This window comes from Alligator mississippiensis, chromosome 2 (genome assembly GCF_030867095.1).
Source record: "Alligator mississippiensis isolate rAllMis1 chromosome 2, rAllMis1, whole genome shotgun sequence".
Taxonomy (NCBI): domain Eukaryota; kingdom Metazoa; phylum Chordata; order Crocodylia; family Alligatoridae; genus Alligator; species Alligator mississippiensis.
Genome location: NC_081825.1, coordinates 2,822,428 through 2,835,364, shown reverse-complemented (window position 1 = coordinate 2,835,364; position 12,937 = coordinate 2,822,428). Strand labels below are relative to the sequence as shown.

At 53.2% G+C, this 12,937-nt stretch overlaps 1 protein-coding gene across 1 annotated transcript; it reads right to left on the bottom strand.

Moving 5' to 3' along the window:
- Positions 1-1,167: 1,167 nt before the first annotated feature.
- LOC109285912 (C-type lectin domain family 4 member F) lies at positions 1,168-10,270 on the bottom strand. Its single transcript, XM_059723446.1, has 7 exons — positions 10,129-10,270; positions 5,996-6,100; positions 4,438-4,545; positions 3,809-3,895; positions 1,945-2,096; positions 1,700-1,806; positions 1,168-1,327 (listed from the first exon to the last, which is right to left on the bottom strand). Exons 1-7 carry the CDS (start codon positions 10,202-10,204, stop codon positions 1,168-1,170), a joined length of 795 nt encoding a protein of 264 aa, XP_059579429.1. The 5' UTR covers positions 10,205-10,270.
- Positions 10,271-12,937: the final 2,667 nt, after the last annotated feature.

The following is a 12,937-nucleotide window of genomic DNA, read 5'->3' as shown; positions in this document are numbered from 1 at the left end:
CGCTAGCCGAGATTTCATTAGGGGGAAAAAAGCCATACAAGGGAGTTGCTGTGGATCTGAACCAAAAGAGGAGCTGAGTGTGGCGAGCACTGCCACATCTGCCTGAGTTTGCAGGGGGCCTGCAGAGATTGCACCGAGGGTCCGTCTGCCCCACTCATTTCACTGGGTGCCTCACAAGCACAGCTGCGCCCAACAACACTTCAACCTGAATGACCCTGCGGCAGCTGCAAACGCCGGCTGGAAACCCTCAGTTTGGGAGGGATGGACAATTGGTGAGGGTAGGGAGAAAGCCCTCAACTTGTTCCCCCTCAGTCTCTGGCCCTGGGTGGGAAATGAGGCTCCTTGTGTTCCTATTTGGCCTTTCCTTTGAGCTCTGGAGGGGGCATGTTGGTGGAAGCCCAAGTCACCTCTGCATGGGGCAGAGCTGGGAGCCAGAGAAGGGCTGGAGGAAGGGAAACTGAGGCAGAGGATGCACCAGAGCTGGGGCAGGTGCAGGTCAGCTCCTGAGGGGAAAAAACCCCTGAAATAGGAAGGGGAGGGGGAGATGGGAAGCAGAAATATCTTGTTCCACACTAGCCAGAAAAGGAAGGACACCCCAGCAGGCTGAATAGATGATTTTTATTCTCTTCCATGGGTGGGTTGTGGGGGGACAGGGTTGCTAATGCTCAGGGTTTTGTCACAGCCGTCCCCGTTTGGGGTGGGGTTGGCTTGGGCACAGGGGCTGCGGGGAGCAGCGGAGACCTTGTGAAAGGGCAGGGGCAGGTGATGGGGGCAGTGGGGGTGAGGCGGCAGAGGCCAAGGCGGAGGTGGGAAGCGGAGGGGAGCCCGATGTCAGCTCCCCACCATGCCAGGGCATCTCAGGAGTTTTCAAGCCAGATATCTGAGTCTGGGTCTGGAACGCGTGCAGTCATGTCACGTAGCTGCAGCATCGAGGCAGCTTGGCTGCTCCAGCTACACGGACCTAGCACCTTCGTTCCAGCCTGGGATCGGGAAGGGCATGAGCCTGGGCCTCTCCTGATGGTCGAACCTCAGGGGTGAAATCACGAGCGCTGGATCTGTCTCAGTTTCCTCCTCTTGTTTTGGTCGGGTGGGTTTCCCTGGTGGCCTCCTGCCCATACTAGCAAGTGCTGGGCTTTGGGCTCCCTGTTCGCACCTGCCACATCGCAGTCAAGCCTGCCCAAGGGTCACCTTACAGACCCACTGATGCTGCAGGGTGCAGTTGACATCGTTCCATGTTTTATGATGCACTCCATTTTGGAGATGAACGCAGTCCTCTGTCCCGCCTATTCCCTGGTTCCAGTTGTCCGGCTGCTTCTTATACCAAAACCTGAAGAGGAAAGGACATTTCCTGCTGACTGACAGGCCTAGACTCCACTGATGAGAGAGTCTCCTTTAACTATGCCGTTAAGTGTTGTCTATGTCCGCTGAGGACAGGACAAGAAGCCACGGGCTGAGGCTGAAATGAGGGAGACGGTCTGTACCCCGGAGCTCAGGGAGAACGGTCTAGTTTTGCAGGCGGTGGCAAGACGCCCCTAACGGTGGTGGAAACTCTGCCCGGGGAAGTTTTGAGATGTAAACTTGTCTGGGATAGTGTAGACTGCCCGTGAGCAAGGGGAGGTCTCCTAAAGGCTGAACCAACCCAAGATTATTTTCTGATGCCATGAGAAATCTCCAAGTGGTTGCACCTCAGTGCCTTTACCCCTTTGTGTACTCGGAGCCGTCCACCCAGCGCCAGGAGCCTTCTGCCTCACGGTCACTCAGCCCGATCCAGTGATCTGCATTTCTGACTTCCGCGGCAAGGTACTCCTACCAGACACAAATAGCAGCATTAGTGTGACCCCGGCTACACGGCAGCAATGTCCTCACTGCCGTGGGGGAGAAGGGCTTGGCAGGGAGGCTGTTGTGCTGCGGTCGGGGAAGTCCCTGAGACATCCCTGCACTCACCTGCTCTTCCCAGGAGAGGACGGAGCTCAGGTGCGAGTTCTGGGACACGCAAAACTGCTCGGCCTCCTCCCAGGACCTTTTCTCCTTTGAGAAGTAGTAGAGGTTCCCTCCGTGAAGCCTCCAGCCTTGGGAAACCCTGGTCAGGAGGTAGCCTAAAGATTCAGGTCAGGAGCATGAGGCATAGTCACAGTGCAAAGGTGCTACAACGAGGGCCCTGAGGAGAACAGCGACCCCTGGATTTCCACCTGGACCCTGGATGCAGCTTGCCGTGAGCCCCCAATTTGGGTGTACGGTGCCCAGAGTGGCAGGGCCCTGCCTGCAGCTTGATGGGTCCCAAGGTAACGCCCCTTGCACTTGAATAACCCTGGGGGGACAAGGGCTGGGATAACCGGTAAGGGGATCTGCCTGAGCGTGGTGATGCTGGCAGGCTACCGAGCTCTGCGGAGAGGCTGGGGGTGTGGCAGAATGCCATCTCACACCTCCCCAAACTCCGAGGGTCGGGGAGCCTGCTTCCGCCGGCTGCGAGGACCTACAGGTAGCAGAACCGGTAACTCCACCTCTCTATTGTTTTGGCAATGACCTCATGGCATGGGGGAGGGGCTTGACTGCTATAAGTGACCAGCATTGCTTTTTAAACTGATTGTTTGACATCAGACAAAAGCTGCCTGATTGGGCCTGGAAGGTGAGGTCACTTAAACGCACCAGGCATCAGCCAAATTCTGGTGGGAACTTCGTGCTGAGGTCACAACAGGGATATATAGGGTCCCTTCTTCCTGGAAGGGGCAGAGCCATCTTGGAGAGCCATTTTTGGCAGAGCCATGCTGGAGAAAGCCATGCTGGAAAGTGGGGAGAGAGCTTCCATGCTGGAGCCGTACGGCTCCTGGGGAGAGAAGAGCAGCTGGATGCTGCAGCCCTCTCCCTCTGTCTCTTGAAACTGGACACACAAGGAGCTGCTTGCCTATCATCGGCCTCTGGATGATATGTGTGAGAGAGCTACTTGAGAGCTATCCAGATCTATAGGTTGCAGTACAGCAGGTGCGTAATCAATGGCTACCTAGCCACGCTGTTTGCTCTAAGGTTATTCTGCGATATCTCTCTATCATGTACCCTACCCCAAACCTACTCCCTGTAACCAATACAGTTCTCCCTCATACTGAGTGTGGTGACCTGGCTGGGAGAGGGAGAGGGGTGTGCCTTTGTGATCCCTTGCTCTGGCTGACTACGGGAGATCGCTATTTCTGCTTCGGGCTAAAGGAAGCACCCCAAAGTCTTGCAGTGGGTCGAGCACCCTCGAGGATTACAAGGCCTGTGTTTCCCAGGGGACACAGGGCTAAGAACAGTACAGACCCTGGGTGGTGGCAGCGGTGACCCCAGGCTTGTGGGTGTGCTCTGGGAAGGGGGTCGGCTGGATGCGAAGCCCCACAAGGAGACACTTAGAGCCTGATTGGTGGTCAGGTGCGGCGAGGTGGGTGGCTTAGCGCAGGAGCACCCCCTCCCCTGCTGGACAGCTACAGGGGTAATTAGCCAGGGCAGAGCATTTTGTGAATGTGCCGATGCTTCCACTTTGGGTGGCAGCCCCAGCGGCAGCTGATCCCCAGGCCAGATCCTGCTCCTGTGCCCATGCAGCCTGGGGCCAACAGGACCAGCAGTTTGGCCAAAGGGGACTAATTCTTCCTAGTTCTGGATAAAAGATCCTGCTTGAGGGCTTCTGCTGGGGGACATCAGTGTAGGATGGTCCTGGGAACAGCAGGGAGGAGGTCAATCTCTTCACCGTGGGCCTGAATCAGGGGTGGGGGAGCTCTTTGCCCTCACTTCAACCCTTGCCCTAGCAGACCTGAGTGCAGCGCTTGCCTCTGGTACTCACGGTATTGCTCCTGGAGCACAGCGCAGGGCGAGACGATCTCCTCCCACAGGCCCCGTAATGGATGAATTTCACCCACCAGCTGCTGGCCTAGAAAGGATGGAAAGGCTTCACAGGAGGCAGCCCCATGGTGTGAGCCTGAGCAGGTCATGCAAGGCGATGCCCAAACCAGGACAGGACGTGTGTTGTAAATGCCGTTAATGGCACTGCCATTTGACCCCACCGTGCCTCCAAGCAAGGGCTCCCACCCCACCACACCAAATACCAACGCTGCCAATGAGAGGCAAGGGCTGGGACCAGTCTCTCTTATTTGACCCACTGAATAGTTGGAAGGGGGGTTGGACAAGCATCACTTGCCCTTCCTCAGCCTCACGTAGAGGCCGCTTCTTACAAGAGTAGAAAGGAGACCCATAGAAGGTATACAATGCCCAAAAGCTGGCCTAGCACCTGTTCCAGCTATTCAGTGGGTCAAAGGACAGGGCTGGAGGGTGTCAGAGAGGGTGCTGAATAGGGGATGGATCACTTTGAGATACAGTTCAGTGCTCTCCTGCTATAGCATCCACCCCTGCCGCTGTAGGCAAAGGATACTGGGCTAGAAGGACCATCCCAGTCTGTCCCGTGCTGTTGCTCACCCGTCTGCTCCAGGACAGACACGTTCACAGTGCTGTTTTCCTTCCAGAAGTCTCGGACTCCCTGAACTGCTTCGGCCACTCGGTGCTTCTCCTGCTGCTCCTGGAAATCTAGGGAGGACATCAGGGCAGGCTCAGTTAGGGAGAGGGGAAGGGTTGTCGTTTGTCCAGAGGAGAACGAAGAGCCTGTGCCTGCCTAGTGAGAGCACCGGTGAGGCTGTGTACGGTGATGGGCTGTGGAGCCAGCGCTCGTGCGGTCTACACTTGAGTCAGTTGAACTGGCTTAGAGACTGGGAAGACCGTTTTCTCCTGGAGCCCCATATATTGGTTGCCAGGGGCCCCACAACAACTCACCTACAACCCACACAGTCCAGGACTGTCTACTACAGCTGCGTGCTCACAGAGCCATTGCATCCGTACAGCTTCACCCATTTGCAGCTACATCTACAGGGTGCTGCAGGGCCGACTTCTTCAGGGACAGGGGGACGTGGAACAGTTTATGTCCCAAATACAGAGGAGCACAAGCTTTGAAGAAGGCTCCGTTCCTCCCAGACACATGGCTGCTTTGCAAAAGAATGAATACTTCTTACTAAGGACACTAATCCCATCCTGCAGACTCAGCCCAAGATGTGTTGCATACCATGGCTCTGCGTATGAACAGAAAGAATCAAGTGAGGACTTCAGCTCTGACTGCAAGACTACGCTAGGATGCAGGGAGTCTTTCTCCTCTAAACCAGACATCTCTTAGGACCAAGAACATTTCCATCTGCAATATTTATGGAGCCCACAAAGGCATCACCAAACACCACAGAAATCATGCCTGTTCAGGACGGGAGGAAGTGTTAAGTTTTGGAGGAGACTGGAGGAGATGCAGCAAGATGAGATGCACAGTGATGATGACCAGAAAAGACCCACTGAATGCACCTCATGTAACAAGGCTGGAAGAGTTTCCCCACACCGTGCTGGTGCTGCCAGCAGCATGGACCACCCCCTGCTAAATGACCTGCACATTTACTGGAACTGGGGTTTTCATAGTGATATCTGCTGAGCACAGTGGTTCTGGCTCTGGCACACTCCCTTCCAAGGGACCTTTTCTCTTGACAGGGACTTTCCGCACCATTCACAATTTGGCCTGAAATCTTTGGATCCGCACCTCATTTTCAGCCCGATTCCATTTGCACTGAAGGCTACAAATCCCAAGAGGTGCTGCTGGGACTGACTGAGACCTGGCCGAGCAGTGCATGAGGCAGGGAGGCTTTCCATAGAAAGCAAGGTGGGATCACACTGTGCAGAGCTCTCATCCACGTCCAGCCCCACATCAGCGAGGCAGGGAACACCTGGCAGAAGGAAAGGCTACCTGGTAACATGCAGGCAAAAACAGAAGAGCACAGAGGGTTTGGGCAGTGGTAATTATGGTGTTTCCTGAGGGTTCATTGCTCCAGCTTGTGCCCAATTGCTCTTCTTATATATCTAGGTTTTCTGCATTTATTAACATCCAGTGAACTAGTTTTGAGTTACAAAAGTTCACATCAAAGTTGCGTTTGAGACGTGCTAGACTTACACGTGGCCGTGACTCCACCAAGAGAAGCCGCGAGGAGGAGGCTCAGCAGCAGGAGGAGAGCACAGAGGACATGGGATCTCTTTGGAGAGGACTCGGGAAGGTTTCCTGGAAGAAGAAGAAGAAACATCTCCAGGAAAGTCACACAATTGGTGTCCCCTGGCATGGTCTGCAGTTGTAGTTCCTGTCTACACTGCTGGAACGAGTTAGGCCTTCAAAAGGTGGCACATGTGTGTGCCTACACATCACTCTCCCCACCTGGGGGAAATGGTGTGTGTAAGACATTCGCAGACTTCCAGTCCAAAAGACACGACCTCCATCACCATGTAAACTGAACCCCTGCATAACACAGGTCGTGACAATTACTGCTTCACCTGGTTTGCGGCCAACAGCTGAGGCTTTGCTTCCACAAATGCTGTGGGTGTGTTTCTAATCTAGATGCAGACATTTCCAGTAAGGGAGCATCCCCTTTCCAGCATCAGTAAGCTGTGGTAAGGGTTCTCCCCTGGCCTCTTACACATTGGACCTTCTTGCTGCTCTGGTTATCCAGGGAGGTGGTGGAGTCTCCATCCTTGGAGGTTTTCAACACCCAGATGGACAAAGCCTTGGCTGGGATGACATAGTTGGAGTTAGTCTTGCTTTGAGTAGAGGGTTGGACTAGATGTGACCTCCTGAGGTCCCTTCCAACCCTCCTTGTCTGTGATTCTGTGATTCTAACTCTCCAGCTTTCAATGTCCATCCCCTGGGCCTTTCTCTGCTGGACCCAAATCCCTGCTCTCAGAAAATCTCACTTCCCCTAACAGGTGCATAAAGCTAGATTTAGATCACTTTCACAAGCAAAACCATTTCTTGTTTGGTGGTTTGGAAGGGAGGGTGAAGTGCCCAGGCACTGACCAGACACAAGCCTACAGCTAACCCATGGGAAACAGTGAGTACAAGGCAGCCCTTTATGCCCCCTCCCAGGTCTTTGATAAAAATATTAAGGGTGAAGGACCAAAAATTGATCCCTGCAGGACTCTGCTGGAAACATGTGTATGGGAAGGTACCATGGCACTGCTGAGATCGGGTCTGCCAGGATGAATGGACATACCCGGTGCTGGATGCCTCCTTTTGGAGTCAGGACGTTCCTAGCACCAAAGATTCATAGATTCATAGATGTTAGGGTCGGAAGGGCCCTCAATAGATCATCGAGTCCGACCCCCTGCATAAGCAGGAAAGAGTGCTGGGTCTAGATGACCCCAGCTAGATGCCTCACCAATTCCCTTCTGTGCCCCCGTGATGAACTTATAGGCAGCCACAAGTTCGCCTCTCAACCTTCTCTTGCGAAGGCTGAAAAGGTCCAGTTTCTCTAGTCTCTCCTCATAGGGCTTGGTCTGCAAGCCCTTAACCATACGAGTGGCCCTTCTCTGGACCCTCTCCAGGTTATCTGCATCCTTCTTGAAGTGTGGCGCCCAGAATTGCATGCAGTACTCCAACTGTGGTCTGACCAGCGCCCGATAGAGGGGAAGTATCACCTCCCTGGACCTATTCGTCATGCATCTGCTGATGCACGATAAAGTGCCATTGGCTTTTTTGATGGCTTCGTCACACTGCCGGCTCATGTTCATCTTGGAGTCCACTAGGACTCCAAGATCCCTTTCCACTTCCGTGCCACCCAGCAGGTCATTCCCTAGGCTGTAGGTGTGCTGGACATTTTTCCTCCCTAGGTGCAGCACTTTGCATTTCTCCTTGTTGAACTGCATCCTGTTGTTTTCTGCCCACTTGTGCAACCTGTCCAGGTCTGCTTGCAGCTGTTCCCTGCCCTCCAGCGTGTCCACTTCTCCCCATAGCTTTGTGTCATCTGCAAACTTGGACAGAGTACATTTGACTCCCTCGTCCAAGTCACTGATGAAGACATTAAAGAGTATCGGTCCAAGGACCGAGCCCTGCGGGACCCCACTGCCCACACCCTTCCAGGTCGAAGCCGACCCATCCACCACGACTCTCTGGGTGCGACCCTCCAGCCAATTTGCCACCCACCGGACTGTGTAGTCATCCAAGTCACAGCCTCTTAACTTGTCCACCAGTATGGGGTGGGATACCGTATCAAAGGCCTTCCTGAAGTCTAAGTATACGACATCCACCCCTCCTCCTGTGTCCAGGTGTTTCGTAACTTGGTCATAGACAGAGACTAGGTTGGTCAGGCACGATCTGCCTGCCACGAACCCGAGCTGGTTTCCCCTCAGCATAATTTGTCCTGCCGGGCTCTCGCAAATGTGAGCCTTGATAATTTTTCAAAGACTGTGCCAAGGATGGAGGCGAGACTGACCGGCCTATAGTTGCCCGGGTCCTCCTTCCTTCCCTTCTTAAAAATGGGGACCACATTGGCCCTTTTCCAGTCCTCCGGGACTTGGCCCGTGAGCCACAAGCGTTTGAATATTCCCGCCAGTGCCTTCAGCACCCTCGGATGGAGCCCATCCGGGCCTGCCAACTTAAAGGCATCCAGTTCCTCCAAGTGACTCTGCACCATCTCAGGATCTACGTATGGAAGTCTGGCGCCTTGCTGCTGCCTCTCTACAACCCCAGTGAGAGACTTGTCGTGCCCCTCACTTAGGAACACTGAGGCAAAGAACTTGTTGAGGAGTTCAGCCTTGTCCCCCCGTCCGTCACCAATTGTTTCTGCCCATTTAGCAGGGGTCCTATTCCTCCCTGGGCCTTCCTTTTACTCCCAACATATCTAAAAAACAATTTCTTGTTGTCTTTTACTTGGGTTGCCATCCTCAGCTCCATGGTAGCTTTGGCCCGTCTAACTGCCTCCCTACAAGCGCGAGCAGAGGAGGTATATTCATCTTTGGTGATTTCTCCCTGTTTCCACTTTTTATGTGCTCCCCTTTTGTCCCTTAGGCTGCCCTGGATTTCTGTGGTCAGCCAGGGAAGCCTCCTGGCCCCTTTCCCTCTTTTGCCTCGCTCGGGGATCATCTTGCTTTGTGCCCCAAGGATCGTTTCCTTAAGGCACAGCCACCCTTCTTGGGCTCCCATCCCATCAAAACTCCTACTCTGCAGTGCGTCCTTGACTAATCGCCTGAGTTCATTGACATCAGCTTTCCTAAAGTCTAGCACTTTCACCCTACTAGTTACCTTACCCACTCACCGTCTTATGTTGAATTGTATTATTAGGTGATCACTGTCTCCCAGATGGCTACCGATCTGGAGGTCCCCTACCATGTCATCCCCCGTTGCCAATACCAGATCCAGTACGGCATTCCCCCTAGTGGGACCGTGCACCTCCTGTGTCAGGTGGAGGTCCTGTACACAGGTTAGAAACCTGCGTGAGCGATGGGACTTTGCTGTCTGTGACTCCCAGCAGATGTCCGGGTAGTTTAGGTCCCCCATGACTACCGCCTCTTTAGCTTTTATGGTCTCTGAGAGTTGCCTGAGGAGCCCCACATCTATTTCTTCCCCTTGGTGTGGGGGTCTGTAGCAGACCCCTACCACCAAATCCCTTTCTCCTTGCCCCCCATGTAGCCTAACCCACAATCCTTCTACTTCCTCAACCTTGGATTCTGTCTTGATGAGGGTCGATGTATATTGCTCACTGACATAGAGCGCAACCCCTCCCCCTTTCTTCCCCACCCTGTCCTTTCTGTACAATCTATAGCCCTCAATATGTACTGCCCAGTCGTGGGATGAATCCCACCAGTTTTCTGTTAGCCCTACTAAGTCGTAGGTGTTTAGTGCAAGCAGGAGCGCTAGTTCATCCTGCTTATTTCGCATGCTCCTAGCATTAGTATATAGGCACTTGAGCCCTGCGACTGGTGCCTTTGCTGCCCCCCCGCTCCGAGTCCCAAGGGGCCCATTGTTTCACCATTAGTACCCTGCAGCCAAAGGCTGAAGGGGTCAGGCACAGTAAGCGTGCTCACCCGGCCCCCAATCTGAGGGAGCCTTTTGTTTTTAAACTATTTGGTTTATGCCCCCTCCCCCCCCCCCCCCCCCCCACAGGGGACTGGCAAAGGGTTCACTGCACAGTGCTTGGATGCCTGCATGGCTCGTGTTTGTAGCACAGCAGTGTTGTGCCCTGTCCCCAAGACACTGGTCCTCACAAGCATGAAACCATCTAGGAAGAATAAGCCATGAAGCAGAGAGCAGGAGACTCTTACCCTTCTTGCAAGACTGGTGAGGAACATCTGAGATGACTACGTTCTCATACACAGACTCTTCTGCTATTGCTTTCATTGTGCACGGAGAACCTGGTGGCTGTCTCCTTCCAACTGCTCAGTGAGAGTATTCTTCACGCAGAAACGTATAGTGACTGAGACTGTAAATGGGAAGTGAGTATCATAAATTCCCTGAAAAAGTGAAACCAAAGACCTCTAACCATCGAATAAAAAATGCTACCTTAGTCAAGTGAGACCTGACAGCCAAGACACACACCACACCCAGCTGCCGGCCTCTGACAGGACCAGCATTAAGTGTTATCTGCATTCACAAATTCTGTGTGAGATAAGAGCAGCATGGAGATGTCATATATAGCCTCACAGGGTAACCGTTCCCTTGTGGGGGGAGGAGGGCCTGTGGACAGCTGCAGGCAATGGTACTTTAGTAAACTTAGAAGGCTAGTTAGTGAGGTGCTGGAAAGCAAGAGCATCAAGCAAATGGAGGTCCAGGAGGGTTGGAAGTTCCTCAAGGGAGTGATCTTTGGGGCACAAAAGGAGTCTATCCCCTTGTGCAGCAAAGTGGGTAAGGGGATAAAAAAGCCCCCTTGGCTGAACAGGGAACTCCAGGAGAGTCTGGGGCCAAAGAAAGAGATGTATAGGCAATGGAAGCGGGGGGCAGCCACCAAGGAGGCATACACCTCCCTGGCGCGCTATTGCAGGGGATTGGTTAGGCAGGCCAAGGCAGGACTGCAGCTTACACTGGCTACAGCAGCTAAGGACAATAAAAAGTCCTTCTACAGATACATAGCGAGCAAAAAGAAGGTGCAGAGTAACACAGGGCCCCTGCAGGACAAATCAGGACAGTTGGTGGTTGACGCAAGGGAAAAGGGAGAGCTCTTCAATGAGTTCTTTGCTTCGGTATTCCTAAGTACTGACCAAGACAATTCCTCCACCTTGAGCATAGACAGATGTCCAAAAGGCACCAGACCACCAAAGGTTAGTGCTGACTTAGCAAAGGAGCACTTGGAAGGGCTGGATGGATACAAGTCAGCCGTCCCGGATGACCTCCATCCATGGGTACTAAAGGAATTGGTCAGTGTCATTGCTGAGCCACTGGCACAGCTGTTTGAGAACTCCTGGTGCTCTGGCCAGGTCCCTGAGGATTGAAAAAGGGCTGACGTGGTGCCCATTTTTAAGAAGGGGAGAAGGGGTGAGCTAGGTAAGTTTAGGCCAGTCAGTCTTACCTCTATTCTTGGGAAAATACTGGTAAAAAATCATCAAAGAGCATATTTGTGAAGGCCCAGCAGGGGAAACGATGCTGAAAGGAAACCAGCATGGGTTCGTCACAGGTAGATCCTGCCTGACAAACCTTATAGCCTTTCATGACCAGGTCACACACTGCCTTGACACAGGAAAGGAGGCTGATGTCATCTACCTGGACTTTAAGAAGGCCTTCGACACAGTTTCGCACCCTATCCTCATAGGGAAGCTAGCAGACTGTGGAGTGGACCCCTACAGTCAAGTGAGTGGCAAACTGGCTTAGGGACCACACCCAGAGAGTGGTGGTGGATGGGTCGTTCATGGCCTGGAAGGAGGTGGGCAGTGGGGTCCCGCAGAGTTCGGTCCTTGGACCGGTGTTATTTAATATTTTCATCAGTGATTTGGATGAGGGTGTGGAGAGCACCCTCTCCAAGTTCACAGATGATACCAAGTTATGGGGCGAAGTTAACACACCAGAGGGTAGGGAGTGGATTCAAGCCAGTCTGGACAGGTTGGATCAATGGGCAGAATGAAACAGGATGCAATTCAACAAAGATAAATGCAAGGTACTCCACCTGGGGAGGAGGAATCCCCAGCACACCTATATGTTGGGGGATGACCTCCGAAGCTCAGTGGCTTACAGGGATCTTGGAGTTATAATTGACTCCAAGAGGAACATGAGCCGGCAGTGTAATGAAGCCATCAACAAGGCCAATCGCACCTTGTCGTGCATTAGCAGATGCATGACCAACAGATTAAGGGAAGTAATGCTCCCCCTCTATGTGCCACTGGTCAGGCCACAGTTGGAGTACTGTGTCCAGTTTTGGGTGCTGTACTTTAACAGGGACACGGAGAATCGGGAGAGGGTTCAGAAGAGGAACAGTCGCATAATTAGTGGTCTCTGTGCAAGACCCTACGAGGGGAGGTTGAGGGATCTGGATCTCTTCAGCCTTCACAAGAGTCATCTGACAGGAGACCTTGTAGCTGCCTATAAGTTTATCAAGGGAGGACAACAGGGAATTGGAGACACGCTATTTATCAGAGCACTCCTAGGAGTAACGAGGAATAATGGGTGCAGATTAGTGGAGGGTAGATTCAGGTTAGACATTAGAAGAAATTTTTTACAGTAAGTGTGGCCAGAATCTGGAATGGGCTTCCGAGAGAGGTGGTGCTGTCATCTAACTTGGAGGTCTTCAAGAGGAGGCTTGATAGTTACCTGGCTGGGTCATCTGACCTCGGTCCTCCTTCCTGCCAGGGGCAGGGGGTTGGACACGATGATCCATTGTAGTCCCTTCTGACTCTACAATCTATGAATCTATGAATAAGCTCAACCTGTGTCCCCAGGTGAAGGGAAGTGGGGTATGGGTTGTGACTGGCCCAGGTTTGCTGGAGATCAGAGGGTTTCTGTACCTAGTCCCAGGAGAGGATGGCCAGGTTGAGCCAGGAGGGAAGAGGCCATGGGAAAGGGAGAGAGGGCCATTTAGGCCATGGGGCAGACAGCCCCAATGCTGAGGGTTCCCGGGCTGGACGTCCTCAGTGTGGAGAAGGGGGT

Bases quoted from the DNA above. Each gene is read 5' to 3' on its own strand.
- LOC109285912 (XM_059723446.1), bottom strand. From the start codon at position 10,204: ATGAAAGCAATAGCAGAAGAGTCTGTGTATGAGAACGTAGTCATCTCA. The intron at 2,097-3,808 runs GTGAGTACCAGA...CTGAATCTTTAG, and splicing joins TGTGCTCCAGGAGCAATACC to GCTACCTCCTGACCAGGGTT. The intron at 1,807-1,944 runs GTGAGTGCAGGG...TGTGTCTGGTAG, and splicing joins TCCTCTCCTGGGAAGAGCAG to GAGTACCTTGCCGCGGAAGT.